The 19,665-nt window shown below is 40.1% G+C and overlaps 1 protein-coding gene across 2 annotated transcripts in view; it reads right to left on the minus strand.

Annotated features, from left to right (window-relative positions):
• Window positions 1–19,665, minus strand: part of gpd1c (glycerol-3-phosphate dehydrogenase 1c) — a 50,891-nt gene that overhangs the window by 6,045 nt on the left and 25,181 nt on the right. For both annotated transcript variants that reach the window (XM_073054482.1, XM_073054483.1), the window contains 5 exons: window positions 15,191–15,331; window positions 13,723–13,861; window positions 11,832–11,944; window positions 10,485–10,718; window positions 7,795–7,901 (listed from right to left, as the gene is read on the minus strand). In XM_073054482.1, the coding sequence (XP_072910583.1) occupies window positions 7,795–7,901; window positions 10,485–10,718; window positions 11,832–11,944; window positions 13,723–13,861; window positions 15,191–15,331 (734 nt within the window). The remainder of the gene's footprint in view (window positions 1–7,794; window positions 7,902–10,484; window positions 10,719–11,831; window positions 11,945–13,722; window positions 13,862–15,190; window positions 15,332–19,665) is intronic.

Consider the following 19,665-nt stretch of genomic DNA (forward strand, 5'->3'; position numbering starts at 1 on the left):
GCTGAATAGATTTACAACCCTCTGCAGTTTCTTTCAGTCCTGTGCAGTAACCACTCCATACCAGACAGTGATGCAGCCTGTCAGAATGCTCTCCACAGTACATCTATAGAAGTTTTTGAGTGTATTTGTTGACATGCCAAATGTCTTCAAACTCCTAATAAAGTATAGCCACTGTCTTGCTTTCTTTATAACTACATTGATATGTTGGGACCAGGTTAGATCCTCAGAGATCTTGACACCCAGGAACTCGAAACTGCTCACTCTCTCCACTTTTGATCCCTCTGTGAGGATTGGTATGTGCTCCTTCATCTTACCCTTCCTGAAGATCTAACCCATTGACGAGTTGATCAAAGGCAGAGAAACTGAAGAAGCTGGACTTGGTCTGAATCGTGATGCTGCCTGCATCAAAGAGGCATCGAAGGAATTGGTGTGTGAATGCAGTATGCAGTCTAACAGCGAGCGATCGTCTTAGCTGCTTTTCTTGTGATCGCAAGACCCTGTTTCACGTTGTTAATGTGGAATGCTGCAAGCCTGATTCACTAATTTGTTGGCCAGTGGTGGAGGAGCTGCGCAGCCTCAGTGGTAGTGAGGACTAGCCCTCAAGGCGCAGTGCCACCGAGAAGAGAGGTGGTGTCTGTGCGCTCCACTGGAGGTTGTGTGGCACAGCGTCCATTTTGGAGTGGGTGCTGCCCCCCAGTGTTCACTCAGCAGAAGACAAGCTATTGTGCTCAAATGCATATTTCTACAACATTTGTGGACTTGGGGGCTTGGACTATATATATATTTTTGTGACTGTATTTTATTGATATGTGTTTTGTGGTGTGTGTGACTATTGGTACTGTGTTTTGTACCTTGGCACTGGAGTAATGCTGTTTTATTTGGTGGTATTCAGGCATGCCGGAATGACAATTAAACTTGAACTTGAACTCGAGGACAAAGTAAGGTTTGAGGGAGGAGCAGGAGAAGCCATCCAATAGTGGACCAGGAACACATATCACAAGACATAAATATGCAGAATTGCAAGTGCCCAATCAAAATATTTAAACTTCTGTTCAAGCTTAAACCAATCTAGCTTTAAATGACACACAAAACAAACTCGACCTAGATTTATGTCGATTTATCAAGAAGGTTCAATAATTTTACATAAAGAATAGAAGCAGTAGTCACTTTGGCCCCTCCAACCTATTAAATAAAACCCTGGCCAATCTTAACCTTCAGCACCTTTACTGCAGTAACCCCATAACCCCCGATTCCCTTAGTACCCTAAACATTTATTCATCTTGGTCTTGATTATACTCAAAAACTGGGCTTCCTGAGTGTGGCTTCATCTTGACAGTAGAGGAGAAGATTGGGAGACCGTTTCGGTGAACACCTACGGTCTGTCCGCCAGAGAAAGCAGGGTCTCCCAGTGGCCACACATTCCACATCTCATTCCCATTCTGATATGTCTATCCATGGCCTCCTCTACTGTCAAGATGAAGCCACACTCAGATTGGAGGAACAACACCTTATATACCGTCTGGGTAGCCTCCAACCTGATGGCATGAACATTGATTTTTCTAACTTCTGTTAATGTCCCTCCTCCCCTTCTTACCCCATCCCTTATTTATTTATTCATTCATTCATTCCCCCCCCTCTTTTTTCTCTCTCTGCCCCTCTCACAATCAATCACTCTTTGCCTGTTCTCCCTCTGGTGCTCCCCTCCCCTTTTCTTTCTCCCTAGGCTTCCTGTCCCATGATCCTCTCCCTCTCCAGCTCTGTATCCCTTTTGCCAATCACTTTTCCAGCTCTTAGCTTCATCCCTCCTCCTCCTCCTGTCTTCTCCTATCATTTCAGATTTCCCCCTCCCACTTCCAAATCCCTTACTATCTGTTTTTTCCGTTAGCCCTGACGAAGGGTCTCGGCCCAAAACGTCGACTGTACTTCTTCCTATAGATGCTGCCTGGCCTGCTGTGTTCCACCAGCATTTTGTGTGTTGTATAAGTATATATAGATGTACAGTGGAAAACATTCTGATGGTGGATCACAGCCTGGTATGAAGGCACTAATGCACAGGACATCAAGAGATTGCAGAGAATTATAGACCTGGGTAGCACCATTACGGGCACAGCCCTCCCCTCCATCGAAGACATCTTCAAGAGGCAGTTCCTCAAGAAGACCGTATCCATCATTAAGGATCCTCACCATCCAGAACATGCCCTCTTCTCATTACTACCATCAGGGAGAATGTACAAGGTCCCGAAGACCCACAGTCAATGATTTAGGAACAGCTTCTTCCACTATCAGATTTCTGGGCCATCCATCGTGAACCCATGACGCCTACCTCATTATTCCTTTCTTTTGCTACCTATTCATTTTTGGAATGTATAGATTTTTGTGTCTTTGCACTACTCTATAAAACAAATACATGTCAGCAATAAAAAAAATATGACTATTCTGTTTCTTGCAAATGATGACACCAACATAATATATGATGCTGTTAGTGTATAAAATTGGATAACCAAATAAATTTGGATTGAGAATCTTCAAAAGCTACTGATCAGTTTAAAGGGACAATAGTAATACCTACAGTATGTCAGGCTGCTGTTTACTGATTACAGCTCAGTGTTCAACACCATCATACCCTCAATACTAACCGACAAGCTCCAAAACCTCAGTTTCTGTACCTCCCTCTGCAACTGGATCGTTGACTTCCTCATTAGAAGACCACAGTCAGGCCAAAGAAAGCACAATAGCGGCTATATTTCATTAAGAATTTGAGGAGACTTGGTGTGTCACCAAAGAGTAGCAAATTTCTAATATATGTATCATGGAGAGCATTCTAACTGCTTGCAGCATCATCTGGTACGGAGAGGGCCACTGCACAGGATCGGAAAAGGCTGCAGAAAGTTGCAAACTGAGCCAGTTCCATCATGGGCACTAATTTCCCTAGCATAGAGAACATCTTCAAAAGTCAAAGTGTCAAAAAGGAGCAGCTGCCATTAAGGACCCCCATCACCCCTCTTCTCATTGCTACCATCAAAGAGGAGATACAGAACACACACTCAACCTTTTAAGAACAGCTTCTTCTCCACCATTATCAGATTTCTGAATGGACAATGAACCCATGTACCTGACTTTTCTCCCCCTCTATATTTTTCTGTTTTTGCACTACTTAATTTTTTATATACAGTGGATTCCGGCTAATTTGGCCATTAGTTAATTGGGGCAGCCACTTACTTGGGACAACTCTTAAAGAACAAAATCTAATCAAGAAAGTAGCTGGGATTTCCTTTTGTTTATTTGGGATACTATGTCGCTTAATTGGAGCAGGAGACTATTGCCAGTTTCTAACTGGCGTCAGTCATGTGCTCTTATGTGGCTGTTAAACACTACACCATGCTTAAGAGTGAACAATTTTTAAATAGTTGCATGTTTCCGTGTTCAAAAAGTAGTGATTTTTGTCACTGATAGTTCACAAGAAATAAGTAGGACGAAAATTCAGAACTGTTTTGGTCACTTCCGTTTTGAGCATTCAGACTTGGAAATGCCAGAAATGGGCGGGAGTGAAAATAATACCATTTCTAACTTTAAGTAATGATATCATGAAAAATTTGAAGGTATCGACAATCATTAGAATATTACTTTTGATTGCCCCACCAGACATTCAGCTCTCAGCTGTGACTCCAAGCAGCTGTTTGCATGCACCCCGGTACACTGCTTTGACAGTAGGGCTAAACCAGGCGAGATCAGCCCGGCAGATTGGGTGGATGAGATCCGAAGGCAGCAAGGCGGTTCTGCAACACTACACGGAGAGCAAAGAGCATGACAAGGCACAGAAGTTACGATCATCCACTATAACCAGGGATGACCCCAGCTGCGATGACTACTCATACCACAGAGCCTGGACTTCCAAGGTCAAGAGTCGAACTGCCCCAGCGAAACTGCTTTTCCACTTTAAAAACTCTCTTACATAGTTTCCTATCATTGTCAGATACAACAGAGAACCACCATTAATATTGCTCATGCTCTAAGTTGTTCTGTATTTCATTTAAATACGTCATCTGTTACTCAGTAGTCTGTCTTTTTTATAAATATACCTTTTTAACTATTTCAATGAAACCAACTAATTGGGGCAGCCACTTAATTGGGTCAAAATGTATTGGTCCTGATGTGTCCCAATTAACCAGACTCCACTGTATGCTTCATATACATTTCTTGTTGTAATTTATAGTTTATTTTTATTATGTATTGCATTGTACTGCTGCCACAAAACTACATACTTCATGATATATCCAGTGATATTAAACCTGATTCAGATTCTGCTGTGTTATTTGGATGGTGCAAACAGTAACTCACCTCTGGACCTTTCTTCCCCACTCCATTATTTTTAATAACCGCCTAGATTTGTGCATTAATTTCTTAATAAAAAGTATGAGGTTAATCTCATCCATTTATTGGAAGCTAAATCGTAATTAACTGCATAATTAACATCTATGTGATAACTGTTAATGTTGTCAGAAAATTTCCCTGCTCTGTGATTTAACTGTGCAGTATCTTTTCCTTAAGTGGCAATTGTTCTTGGAGATAAAAATGTTAAAACATTTATTTTCTTAAATATTTTTTCATCCTTTGTCTCTCTTTGGGAAATGGAATACAGTGTTGGAAAATGTATGATAATACATTTTAGTTAAAGGAACCATAGTGCAGACTATTATTTAAATAGGAAGAAAGTTCAAATATGAGGATCTTAGCAGTCCTCATGCAAGACACCAAAGGTTAATTTAAAGGTTGAGTCTGTGGTAAAGGAGGCAAATGCAATGTTGGCATTTATTTCAAGGGGAATAGAATATAAAACAAGGAGATAATGCTGAGCCTTTATACGAAACTAATCAGGCCGCACAGAGGTCAACAGTTTTGGATCCCGTATCTCAGAAAGGATGTGTTGTCAGTGGAGAGAGTCCAGAGGAGGTTCACAAGGATGATTCAGGAATTGACAGGTTAACATACAGAGAGCATTGGTAGCTTTGGGCCAGTACTCAAAGGAATTTAGAAGAATGCAGCGGGGGGGACCTCATTGAAACCTGCTGCACATTGAAAGGACTAGGTAGGGTGGATGTGGAGAGGATGTTTCCTATGGTGGCGGTATCTAGAACTAGAGAGCACAGCCTCAAAACTGAGGGGCAACCTTTTAGAATAGAGGTAAAGAGGAATTCTTTAACCAGAGAAGCTTTTATTCTTAACCCTATACCATTTCCAAGCCTTGAACTCTCCAGTTTAAGACTGGTATTAATGGACATCTCAGATGCTCCGTTATCCTCACAATGTTGCTTTTAAGGTTGCAGCTCCTGCAAGTTATACCATAAAATGTACTTGTGCTGAATAAAGTGTGACAAGGCAGGCCTCAATCAGAAATAGATGGTTCATTATGAAACACAATGTTTCATACCTGCAGGTAGTTTCAAATGTTATGAATGTGAAGCAACTCTGAGGGGCCGAAGGGTACAAAGTCGCCCCCTCCTTTTTGAGAATCGCAAGATTGCTATTAATTCAGGTCTGAGACCCAGGAAATGAGAGAGAGACATCCAGAATACACAAGGTTTAGAATGTGTCCTGACCTCAGCGAAACGGAACCACTGATAACAGCCATTGTCTCTTTTAGATGGAATTATGTATTGAGTACTGTACTATTCATTGAAACCCCTCAGGGGACAACCAGAGTGGTCTGGTTGAGGGATTGCATCATCCCAACCTGATTGACATCTGAGACCCCATGAGTAAGGATAAAAGAGGGTCTGGGGAACCCCCTTAGACACACCAGGAGAAACGCTAGAAATCCAGTGACAGCATTTATAGCGAAAGCCGGTGAGCGCTCGTGTGCGTCCTCCCTTGCCAGGGTGGCGGGCTCATCATGGAAGAATGGTTTAGCTAAAGGAGAGGCCACAAGTGAACGGCCACACCAACGGGACTCCTGACGGATCGAAATCATAAAAGGAAAGCCGGCAAGTTTTTCTCCAAATCTCTCTCTCTCTCCAACCATTGCAACCCAGCGGTCCCCAATGGCTGCAGCCTGCATGAACTGAGTGAACTTTATATTTCCATCGGACAATACATTATCCCCTCGACAACAATAGAGCTTATTTCTTATTGATTATTATTATACCCGCACTTTTAGATTTAGTATTGACGACGTATATTATCTGTATATTTGCATTGATATTATTTTTGTGTATTTTTACTAATAAATACTGTTAAAAATAGTATCATCAGACTTCAATGGATGTCTCTGTCTTTGCTGGTAAGTGACCCAGTTACGGGGTTTGTATCACAAAAAAATTACTTCTGGAATATGGATGCGCATCCTGAACAGAGACAGTTAGGATTGAGGACCTATGTAATTATTTTGAAGAGATTGTTGAGAAAGGCGAAGGAGAGCAAGCTATGCTAGAATTAAATGTACATCCAGTTTCAAGGGTAGAAATATGACACTGAATAAGCACTTTGAGGGTGAACAAGAGGCCAGAAAAAAACCTTTATGTTGGAGGGCTAATAACCCCTACAGACACATATTCGGAGAAACCGAGGCAGGATGAATGAAGCCATGAAGAGATTGAAAGCTGTTAACATGGAGGCACAGGAGACGACAGATGCTGGAATCTACAGCAGCAAACAATACGCCAGAGAAATTCAGCAATCAAGTTTCAAGTTCAATTTTATTGTCGCAAGCACAGATGCCCACCGCAAAACTCTCAGAAAGTTAGCTATTTGCTGCAGCAGCACAGTATATTACAAGTGTGACAAACGCAAGTTAACATAGACTGAAATTAACATAAATTATACACGACGTACATGACAAAATAAACGACTATAAACATAATGACAATAGTGCAAGTTGAAAGAAAAATTAAAGGAATATAGCCTGAGGTAGTGTTAGGAAATATAGTCAACATTTGAGTCAAGACCCTTTATCAAGGCAGTCAAGATGAAGGGTCAGGACCTGAAACATCAGTTGTCCATTTTTCTCCACAGATGCTGCCTGACCTGCTGAGTTCCTTCAGCATCTTGTTTGTTGAAAATGTTAATTTGTCGCAGCAAATGAAGCTAGAAACTGGAAAACTCATTAATTTGAAATATTATTTCTGTTTCTCTCTCCACAGCTGCTCTCTCTGATCTGCAGTATTTCCAGAACTTACTATTTTTAATTCAAATTTCTGGTATCCACAGCACTTTTCTGGGAGAAAATTTAGGCTGTGGAATATTAAGGCATGGCAGTCAACTTTAATAACATTTAAGAACTAACACTTAAATTGACAAAGCATAGGTTACTAAGATGGAGATGGAGGAAATGAAAAACGGAACAGATAAGCAGGGAATATTAAGAGCTACCTTAAGGTTCCACATCCAGTAGGTCAAATAGTTCAAGAATAATTATTGGTTCTGGCCTAGATTATTATAACATGTACTCTGTGGTGTTAATTTAAGTGACTTCCTAACAGAGCTACACAGTTGTTCTCCATTTGATGGGATGTGCAGGGAAATACTTCAGGAGCCCTCCCTGTTAGCATGGCATGTTAAACTGATCAGCTCACTTTTTATTGGCTTGGAAGCACTAAGCCGCTCTTTAGAGAAATGTTTAAAAACTGGCGCAGTAAATATTCCTCAGAGAACAATGGTCAGCCAAGCAGAGCACCGTATATGACATTTTAAGAGTAGCAGACACAGCAAGAAAGAACATTAAATAATCCTCGACAGGAAGAAGTATTTACATACATGCCAGCCTAATACACGGGCAAGGAATGTATAAATGTGACTTACTTATCCACCATCGACTTTTGTTTGAGAATGTGGTGTACTTCCGCTGATGTCTGAGGCCCCTGAAGCTTCTGACCGTTCAGCATCTCCTGTTCTAGCTGTTCAATAGTCTGAGAAGCAAATAATTACAGGATTTTTCTTTTACTTTTCTGAATGCCATAACCGAACAGTTTTTACACAACTAATGAATATAAATCAACACACATTATACAATCAAATTATAAATGACGTTACTGGGTGGTTCTATAGTCTCTTTATATTCCCTGTGGGTAGATGTGTTTAATAAAAACAATATACTGTAAACACAAATGTTGGTGGTAGTGTAATGAAAAAATGCTGACGCAACGTGCTGGTGAATGCATTTCTTGCTTTGATGAATGTCAATACGAGGGGTGATCGATAAGTTCGTGGCCTAAAGTAGGAGTCAATTTTAGAAAACCTAGCACATTTATTTTTCAACATAGTCCCCTCCTACATTTATACACTTAGTCCAGCGGTCGTGGAGTATACGGATCCCTTCTTTGTAGAAGTGGTCCACAGTGGGGTGATTGATAAGTTCGTGGCCTAAGGTAGAAGATGATTTACTAACTTCAAACTTTCTGCATTATCACTCAAAGAGTTGAACTGCCTGTGCATGTAACGAGAGTGTCTTGGACCTCCAGGTGGTCCACAGCTGGGGTGATAATAAGTTCGTGACCTAGGGTAGAAGAGGATGAGTTATACAGCTCTCTTTATATGCATGTGTAGTTCAACTCTGAGTGGAAATGCAGAAAGTTTGAAGTTAATAACTCACACGAACTTATCAATCACCCATGCTGTCGACCATTTCTGGAGATTTAAGACGCCGACTTCTACAAGGAAGAGATCCATATGCTCCACGACTGCTGGACTAAGTGTGTAAATGTAGGAAAAATAAATGTACTAGGTTTTCTAAATTAACTCCTTCTACCTGAGGCCACAAACTTAGCAATCACTCCTCGTATTTCAATGTAACAAAACTGGAAATGCTTAAAAACAAGTTACATGAATTTTCTTTCAAAAGCCTCTCCTCCTGAAGCATCAGTTTTTGCTTGGCTCTCCTTACAATCAGGGGATAGACACCACAGGCAAGTCCAACTAATTGTGCACAGAGCACTGAAGTAACCAGAGAGACAATTTTCCCTTCCATTGATCAACAATTCCAGTGGAAATCACTAAGTTACAGACTGGGAATCAACCTTTCTTACACGTCTGCTATTAGTGAGCTGCAGACACAGCTCAGCACATCATGGAAATCAGCCTCTCCTCCACATCAGAATCACAATCAGGTTTAATATCACCGGCATATGTCGTGAAATTTGTTGACTTCACGGCAGCAGTACAATACAATGCATAATAATAAATTAAATAAGCAGTGTAAAAATAAGAGTACTGAAAAGTGTTCATTGGTCCAATATCCATTCAGAAATCAGATGGCAGAGAGGAAGAAGCTGTTCCTGAATCATTGAGTGTGTGCCTTCAGGCTTCTGTACCTTTTTCCTGATGCTAGCAATGAGGACAAGGCATGACCTGGGTGATGGGGGTCCTCAATGATGGATGCTGCCTTTTTGAGGCATCATTCCTTGAAGATGTCCTGGATACTACGGAGGCTGGTGCCCATGATGGAGCTGACTGAGCTTACAACTCTCCGCAGTTTATTTCAATCCTGTGCAGTGGCTACCCCCACCCCCACCACATACCAGCCAGCCAGAATGTTCTCCACGGTAGATCTGTAGACATTTGTGAGTGTCTTTGGTGACATGCCAAATCTCCTCAAACTCCTAATGAAATATAGTCACTGTTGTGCTTTCTTTGCAGCTGTATCAATATGTTGGGACCAGGTTAGGTCCTCAGAGATGGTGACGCCCAGGAACTTGAAATTGCTCACTCTTTCCATTTCTGATCCCTGTATGAGGACTGGTGTGTGTTTCCCTCATCTTCCCCTTCCTGAAGTCCACAATCAGCTCTTTGGTCTTACTGACGTTGACTGCAAGGTTGTTGCTTTGACACCACTCAACTAGCTTATCTACCCCACTCCTGTATGGCCTCTCGTCACCATCTGAAATTCTGCCAACAGCAGTTGTATCGTCAGCAAATTTATGGATGGTGTTTGAGCTGTGCCTAGTTACATAGTCATGGGTGTAGAAAGAGCAGAGCAGTGGGCTAAGCACACACCCCTAAGGTGCACCAGTGTTGATCATCAGTGAGATGGAGATGTTATTTCCAATGCGCACAGACTGTGGTCTTCCGGTTAGGAAGTTGAAGATTTATTTGCAGAGGGAGGTACAGAGGCCCGGGACATTTTCTCTTCTCCCCCCTCAGAAAGGGAAGAAGATACAAAAAATTAAAGCACATACCACCAGGCTCTAGGACAGCATCTATCCTCCTGTTATAACACCATTAAACAATTCCCTCCTATGTTAATAAGGACTCTTGATCTCACTGTACACCTTGTTATCACCTTGCACCTCATTGTCTACCTGCACTTTCCCAGTTGTTATAACACTTTATTCTGTACTTTGCTATTGTTTTACCTTGAACTACTCAATGTATTCTCACCATAAAGTGATTGGTATGATAAAGTTTTTCACTATATCTCAGTAGATGTGACAATAATAAACCAATTTACCAAATATTTTCTTTCCCAGGTAATAGCCAACAAAATCCTTCCGTACCTTTCCAGTCTTTACAAAAGCTTCTGCAATTTTACGGTTTCGCCCTCCATAGCAAGTTGTTATAACATCTGCAATACCACAGCTCTCCAGAAAAGTCGCAACAGACACGGTTCCTTTGCAAAAGAGTTTGGCAAACGCAATCATCTCCATCAAACCCAGACGAATTACAGCAGCTTTAGTGTTATCTCCACAGAGTAGCCCATCACAGAAACCAGCACCAACTGCAACAATGTTCTGTCAAAGAATAATAGTGTCAGTTTATACAGATGCAATTTCATCATTCAAAGTAATAATCAGGTTTTTAAAAAGTTCCATTATTAAGGTGGATATGCACATTGAATGGCTTGAAGACAAGCAATGTCAACTCAATACAACTTAAAACTGTTTTCAGGAACACATATTCATTGAATGACAGCTAATACACTAAATTTTAAGTGGATTGTCAGATAAAGCGATTACAGATGGGCAACAAAAACTGACCGTGCCTTTTCAGCTATCCAACTCTCACTGTTTCTTCAGCATATTGGAGAGTAGTTCAACTTCTGCTAAGGATGGCACAAGGGAAGGACTATACCCAGCCTAGTGCTTCACTTATGGCCTTGACAAGCCTCAGTCAGAAAATTGGCCTCCTGTCTTATTTCACTGTCTGGTAGACTGGGCTTAGCACTGGCAGAACACAGGATAGACGCAAGCCACAGTACATCATGGAATCAAAGAATATCTCTGCTTCACTCATCTGACAGACTTCTCCCCATTGTTAAGAGAAATGCCTTTAAAAAATTGCTGCTTTGCTTGCTCACAATCTTCATCGTGGACAAGTCACATTCAATCCATCTGCATCCACCAAGAGCAATTCAGTTACACAATCCGCTAGGAATATAATTTATACGGCTAAGCATCCTTGCACCTAAAAGGCTGGAATGTCTGAAAAATCACATCTAGTGAGCTCCTAAACATCAGTAGTGTGGTAAAGATTACACTTGTATGTGGCACTCAAGTGTATCTGACAGTTTGGGATTTACTTTCCTCCAATGAAGGTTTTCCTTTTCATTGAAAAGAATGTAAATCACTGAACTCGTAACAGATCTAATGAGGCACAGTTTCAGCAGGTAAGCTTCCAGGTGGAAGCTCTAGGAGTCATAGAGTACTACAGCACAGAAACAGGCCCTCCTACCTATCTTGTCCATGATACAGTTATTCACCCTAGTAGTTCCATTCACCTGTGCCTGGACCATTGTCATTTCCTAGTGGCAGCAAGACCAAAACATAATTGGGCATCACAGAGATTAAAAAAAATAAAAGCATGATTCTTGTTCTTTTAAAAAATCCTGCAATATGCTTTCTTACCTTTAATGCTCCACACAGTTCTACCGTATCTGCATCTTCCACCACTGTTATCCGAAAACTGGGTGTCTGTAAGAGCTCCTTGAAAAGATACCCATTTTCTACATTTTTGCTGCCTATTAGGAAAAAAATATCTGTTATTTTGTTCTTCTAAACAATTGACATCTTGTTCTACTGCCTTTCTTGAACAACAAAAGCAAATGCTGCAAATACTGGGTATTTAATCACTTCACAGATCCCTCTTGCAATAAACAATATCAGTGATTTATTTTATTTTCTCAAAGGAGTCTATCACATTACTCTGCTGACCTGCTGCACAAAGGCAGCATACTGTGATTTGGACAATTGTCCAGCTTTATAATCAAAGCTTTCACGAATGCCACTAAACTTGGCAAATATAGCTTGTGGCCAATGCTATCGAACCCATATTTCATAGAATCAATTGCGTTATTTCTTACGTTAAAATTCCAGTGGCTTATTCTCCAAAGTTTAATCAATTGAAAACTTTTAAACTGAGATCAGTATATTTTTATTATGAAAGTTAAGGGATATGGATCAAATTCTGGTAAAAAAAAAGATTTAACCATGTTCTATTTGGATAACTAAACAGGCTCAAAGATTTAATGATTTCTAAGTTCCCAACAAATTAACATACATAGGCATCCGTTAGTCTCATGAGACCATGGATTAGCGCCTTAGAAGGTTTCTAGGGCGCAGGCCTGGGCAGGGTTGTATGGGAGACCGGCAGTTGCCCAAGCTGCAAGCCTTCCCCTCTCCACGCCACTGATGTTGTCCAAGGGAAGGGCACTAGGACCCAAGCAGCTTGGCACCTGTGTCGTTGCAGAGCAATGTGTTGTTAAGTGCCTTGCTCAAGGACACAACACGCTGCCTCAGCTGAGGCTTGAACCAGTGACCTTCAGATCACTAGACTGATGCCTTATCCACTAGGCCACACGCCAACAAATTAAAGAACCTTTTCAAAACAGTCCAGGAAAGAGCCAAAAATATAAAATTACTAAATTGCAGTCAAGAAATTGTCCCATCTTGAAATCATTCTGGATGTTGGAATTATATGATTTTTTTCCATTTCCTATGAAGTCACTGAGTCCTGTTTGAAATAGGTTTAATTGGCTTCAGACATTTATCATGCATGGGTTTTGACTAAAACACCAGTAACACTTTCTTGTATAAATTCATCACAATGCAACATTCTCATTTATTTTTATCTTTACATATTTGCTTTTTCTATCAAGTATCAAGGTCTATGGCACAGAGCTGGAGTCCCATTACAATCTGAACTACCACGCCATTTCCGATCAGCTCAAACAAGGAGTCAAGGTCATGCCTTCTACTCTGTGCTTCACTTGTCTGGTCATCTGGTCACTCGCATTTTACACCTGGGTTCCGCTGGTGCTTTTTAGTTCAAGTGTCTGACAGGTTATTACCTTTCACAGTTTCAGGTGTTAGTTGGGCATCATTCACAGGTATGTTCTACCTGCTAGGTACAGAGTAAATATCACTGGGAGAAAATTTTAACTGTTATATGTAAAATAATGAATCCAGAAAACCCTTCAAACAACATTCCCAATTGGCATAAACCCACACAATGTTGGACATAATCGACAGGTCAAGCAGCACACATAGGAGTCCAGCATTTTGTTTTTATTGCTAATGTTCTGAAACTAACATTTAAAAAAAATTCTTTCCTAAAAGATGAATTAATATACAATAGAGTAACATGTGACAAGCCCTTAAGTGGAATATTACTACAGTGTAGAACAGTTCACACTATTTACTAACAAGGGGGCTAATGCAATTTGCCACAGCACATAGTAAAATTAACAGGAATTTGTTATGAAATCAGCACACTCGTTGAAAAAGTAAACAAAATTACCTATTGTAGTTTCACAGAACTTATCTGCTGCAACCTCATTGGCTATATTGGCACCCATTAATACACTGACATCAATTTTCATTTTTTCCCTGATTATATCAGAAATTAATTTTAATCCTTCAGGTCCTTCATCAATTCCCTGAAATGAAGAAATTTAAATAAATTAGTAAATATGATCAGCAAATCCAAAATGAGAAAATTTTGCAATAGCTTTGCTGTTTGTTTAATTACAAAGTACGGTCATAGTTTGCAGCAAAGTTAGTTACTGGCCATTTTACTTAAGTCAGCGAATTAAAAAAAAAATAGCTGGATTCTAATAGTTATAATATAATCTGCTTGCATGACATACAGTACAGATTTTGCATCAATGTATTTTGAAAAAGTGTGAAGTGCAGTAAGTGTTCACGTGCAAGATTTAAAGCATTAATTATTATACACTAATTTATTAGCTGCTTTATAATCCTCGAGAGTTAAAAATTACTTTGTAACTCCATCACTATAGCAGTACATTAATCTATTACCTATTCAGCATGCTGGTTTAGTTCAGGGGGAACAGAGTCCAAGAGAACAGATAGTCATGACTTAGAAAATAAAGTTTTGAAAGAAAGATAAGGATCTTTAAAGATGAGCTTTTTTTGTCACATTCACATCAAAACATACAGTGAAATGTGTAGTTTGCATCAACTCTAATCAGCAAGGATTGTGCTGGGCCGCCCGTAATTGTTGCCACACTTCCAGCGTCAACATAGCATGCCCACAATTCACTAACCCTAAGCGCAGGTCTTTGGAATGTGGGAGAAAACCAGAGTACCCAGAAGAAACACACGTGGTCATGGGGAGAAAGTGAAACTCCTTATAGACAGCAACGGGAATTGAACCCCGATGACCGATGGTTGTAAAGCAATACGTTAACCACGGTGCTACCGTACTGACCCCTGGGGAATTTTACCCCAAAACTCCAGGTAACGCTGGGTGTCTACAATATTCTGTCAGCAGAGAACGGCTATATGTTTGCATATTGAATTTTTATGCTTTTTTTGTGATGTGGGGCGTGGAACTGTAAATTAGAAGTGGATGAGGAAGGGGATAACAATGGCTAAAGCATTCACAAGGGCCACTGTGATCTTATGTTGCTTCTACCACACAGAAGTATATTGTACTGTCTTTCTATTTATCCAGCTATATACTTTAAAACTTTGCCTGCTTCTTTTCCAATTCAGATACTCAAAAACATTTATTCCATCTTGAGTAATGAACTTTAAGAGCTCAGATTTGTTGGAAGTCTGGAGGAGAATTAATCAGGAGTTAAATCAGCTCAAGAATGAAGTAAATCATTTAAATGAAGTACCCCGGTAAATCATTTTGGGTTTATAGATACCACTGGCTGAATGAATCTCCCTCCCAACTTTCAAGTAGAATTGGTGTGACAACCAGGTGAGTAAAGGAATCTTTTGTAGTATTAAAATACCTTTATAAGACTAATGCCAAGAGCATTTTTTGGCACTTGATCAGCAATGTCATCACATAATTTGCGGATAAATTGGTGGGGCACAACAAAAACTAGCAAATTTGCATCACGTACAGCAGCCTTCAAGTCTGGAACAGCAACCTATGATAAAATGACACAACATTTAGAAAGTAATCAAACAGAAAGATGGAGCGCATTTACAATATTTATACATACACAACATTAAATCCATCAAGACATGTTCATTGCACCCTATCAACAAGTGCTCAACTATCGTAGAAATAGCAGACCCGTTATACTCATGGATTCTGCAAATGGGAATGCACGTGCAAGGATCAGGTTTGTTGGCAGTACCACACACAGTCCCCTGGGTAATACAAGCAAAAGAACCCTGGACAGTTTAGTTTCACATTCGACTTCCTGTGTAACACTGGTTCAACAAGTGAAGGCACATGTTGAAGAATGTATATGCCAGCGAGTTGAAGGGAATAACATAATGGTGCCAGAGTTGTTAGTGAACAGATATAGATAATCTGCTCTAACATTTACCTGTTAATAACATGTTACTTTTTATGACAACATTAAAATAACAATACTGGATCATCTTTCTCCAAGATCTGAGATACAGTTCACCTGTGGCTCACCAGCTCTCTGCCAGCAGTACTTCATCAAGTAGTTCTCTGCTCTGGCACAATTCAGTGATCAGGTCCGAGGAGCTGCAGTTTGGTTGGTGTGGTACCGACCCTGACTGGAAAATTTCACTGAGCCCAGCTCAAGCTATAGCTGAAATCAGCCTCAATCCTGACTGCACTGGGATGCAAAAAAAATTAGGAGTGGTTTTGGCTGCAGTGCTCTCCAGGGCCTAATGATCCCACAGAAGAATGAGATGCTGCAGCTTAATAAGCAAGTCACTCTTTCAAAAGAAATTGAGTGGTGCGGTTTTGAAAATATTATTTTCAAAAACATAAATTGGGATTAGAAGTCTGAGTTGACGGTGTTGAGACACTGAATTTAATTATAATGCTTAAATTTCTTCTAAACCAAAGGTCACACTGACCTTTACAATACAAGAGTGAATAGACTACAAAAATTTTTAATTGGTTGTAAAGTGTCTTGAAAGATGATAATGTTGGTCTTGAAAGGTAATGTATTAATGCAAGTCTTTTTTAAATAAATCACACACCCTAAAAACTCAGTTTAATGGAATATAACTCATAACCTCTCACAAAGTGGTTTTAATTTCATGACAAAGTTCACACAATTCAAATTTTAAAGAAATTAAACTTGCAATTATTCAAAAGGAAATGCAAGAAATCTCAAATCTAATAGATTATGGAATAATAAATCAGCTTGATACATTAAAAAACATCTATGAGGGTCTGTATGGAGCAGAGAATCTCAATAGCAATTGTTGGTACAGAATGTAGCAAATCTGTTTCACACAGCATTAAATGTCATGGAGCACATCACCTGTTCACCTCCAATTTGATCATTGCTACATGCAGATGAGAATAATAAATACAAACACAGTGGAGAAATAAAAGCAGAAATTACTGGAGAAACAAAATTTGGCTCATCTTCAGAACACCTGGGAATAGAAGTGTTATTCATTTCCATAGACACTGCCCGAAAGGCTGAGTTCCTCCAGCATTTTGTGTGTGTTGATCTCTGCATTTCCAGAATCTCTTGTTTTTAAGAAAAAAAGTTTTCAATTTTCATGTGAACAAGCTTTCGAGGAGAGTAAGAACAGAAATGCTGGAAGATATTTGGGCAATCGAACAAAGAATTTGTAAAATGTAAAATTTGTGGAAAGAAAAACAAAGTTATCACTTTAGGTTGAAGATCCTTCCCAGTTCTGAAGGGCCTGAAATGTTAACTATGTTTTTCATTCTACCACACTTTACCATTTACAGTATGATATTTTACTGGATAACTGCTGCCTGACTGCCAACTTGTTCCATCATTTCTGTTCTTATTCCAGATTTCCATCAGGTATAGCTTCTTGATTTTCAAGCTCTCATCAGAACGTGAAATAATTAAAGATGTACTGGGCTTGAAATACCATCATGCAGTGCATGTGATTAAATTCTGATTGGTTGATCTTCCTGTTTTGACTTGACATTCTCAGTTGTTTGCTGCATTCCCCACGCACCCCCCCCCCCATCCTTTTTATAAGCAGAAATGAATGTGCAAAGCCACAATTTACTAGATCATGCAGCATTCCGGGTGACATGCCCAGTAAAATACATTTTAAATATCTGATCACTGTGGTCTCCCAACAAACTCGTATGCACTAGTTCAATACGTGAAAGCGCTATGAGAGTCTAAGGCCAAGGAGTTAGTCAGTTCTTGAACCAATTGGTAAAACACAAATCACTAGAGGTTAACAACACTATGATCACTTGGCACTGTGATTTTAGATTGTTCTAGTGGTGTTCTTTCTCGCATTTAATCTAGGTATTGTTATTGTGCTTATATAATCCAAAGTGGAATGTTGCTGCAAGTAGGCTATTTTTTATTGCACCAGTGCATATCAATACTTGTGCATATGGAAAGTAAACTCAACTTTGAAAAGAGTCAGATGTGCAAAAGAGATGCAGCCTCACGATGTCTGGCGCATACAAACAAGGAATTGTGACTGGATTGCTGATGACTGTTTGGCCCATTGAGTCTATGCCAGCTCATCATGGACTCCCCACTTTCTCCCCCAGCACCTTGCTCAATAATTTCCTTGATAAATGGAAAAGAAAAACTGCAGGTGCTAGGAATCTGAAATAGAGACATAACATACTGCAAATATTTAGCAGGGTCAGCCAGAATTTGTAGAAGAAGCAGAATTAACATTTCAGCTCACAATCCTTTCTCTGATGAAGTGCCTTCAACCTGAAATGTTAGGTCTTTTTCTCTCCACAGATGCTGTCTGATCTGCTGAGCCTTCCAAGCATTTCCTGTTTACACTTTCGGAGAGAGTGACTGATGCACCATCAATAACTCACTCTGAGATGTAAGAAGCGAGATATCGGCTTTTATTGACTGGAAGAATGATCAACACTACATCCTGGAGAATGAGGCCGGGCACAGGCCTCAATCACCTTTATACAGGGGTCTGTGGGAGGAGCCACAGAAGCAGTCCAGACAGGTATATGTAGTTTACCACATTGACGTGTAGAGAAAGTGGAATGGAATGTCCGTGATAGGAGACAGAACAAAATATAATTATTTTAGGAAGTGACAGTAAGATTAGAGAACACAGACAAATTGAAGCAGAGATACATGGACATTTGTAAAGAGGGAGCGGGAATTAATAAGAAAGGCTAGTTGTCGGAAATCGTTTAATTCAATATCAAGTTTCAACAGGTTCAATATACAGTTGCCAGGCAGAAGAGGAGGTGTTTTGGATGCCAGGGGTCAAGTGTGAGCAGAAGTGTGAGTATTAGAGGGAACTCTGTACTTTACAGGATGCTGGCTGAGATTGCATGTGAAGTACTGTGCACAGATTTTATCTCCATATTTCAAGACAGATATACTGTATTTGCATTGGGGCTGTGTAGGGAAGTTTTACTCCTGAGGTAAAATGAAGAGAGACTTAGCAGATTATTATGAGCCCACGCTCATTAGAGGTTAGAAATGTGGTCTAATTGAAACAGAAGATTCTGAGGGACAGACATGGTGGATGCTCAAAGGATGTTTCTCCCTGTGGGAACTATCTCAAAGTCGGGGGCATTTCAGAGCAATGAATGTGAGGAGGAATTTCATCTCTCAGTTGGCTGTTTCTCTTCGGAATTTTCTGCTCCAAAGAGTTGTGGATGAAGACCCAATAAACATATTCAGGCAAGGGATCAGGAGGGGGGAGGAGTATAAGGAGAGAGTGGTAAAATAGTGCAGAGGTCAAAATAGTTAGTCATGAATGGTGTAGCAGCTTAGCAGTTGAGTGGCCAACTCTTGCTCCTGCTCCAGTTTCGTATGTGTTTTTTTTAAATATATAATTCAGAACGAGATTGGGAGTGAGAATAAGAGCTAAAGTGACTAGTAAGCAGCGGCTCAGGGTGGACTGAATGCAGATATTCTGCACTTGCTCTTCCCAGTACAGAAAGTATACCAAACTGAATGAAATGCAAGTAAGCTGATGAGGGGTTTTGGCTCGAAATGTTGACAGATTATTCCCTTCCATAGATGGTGCCTGACCCTATTGAGTTCTTCCATCATTTTGTGTGTTGCTTAAAATGTGTAGATTCTCTTAATTTTCCTCAGTTCTGATTGAATACATGGCCCATTGCCTGATCTGGGTTATGCATACCGGGATCCTGTTTGGAAACATTCGGAATCCGAGCAGACAGCAAGTCAACAGGCCCTCTGGCCCAACGAGTCCGTGACGACTATGAAGCACCCCCTCAGTGATGTTAAAAATTTAGCATAAATACTGGAACAACAGTAAATTTCTATATCTATGTATTAGCAAGAATAAATTAAAAACA

The sequence above is a fragment of the Hemitrygon akajei genome, chromosome 8 (genome assembly GCF_048418815.1).
Source record: "Hemitrygon akajei chromosome 8, sHemAka1.3, whole genome shotgun sequence".
In the NCBI taxonomy this organism is placed as follows: domain Eukaryota; kingdom Metazoa; phylum Chordata; class Chondrichthyes; order Myliobatiformes; family Dasyatidae; genus Hemitrygon; species Hemitrygon akajei.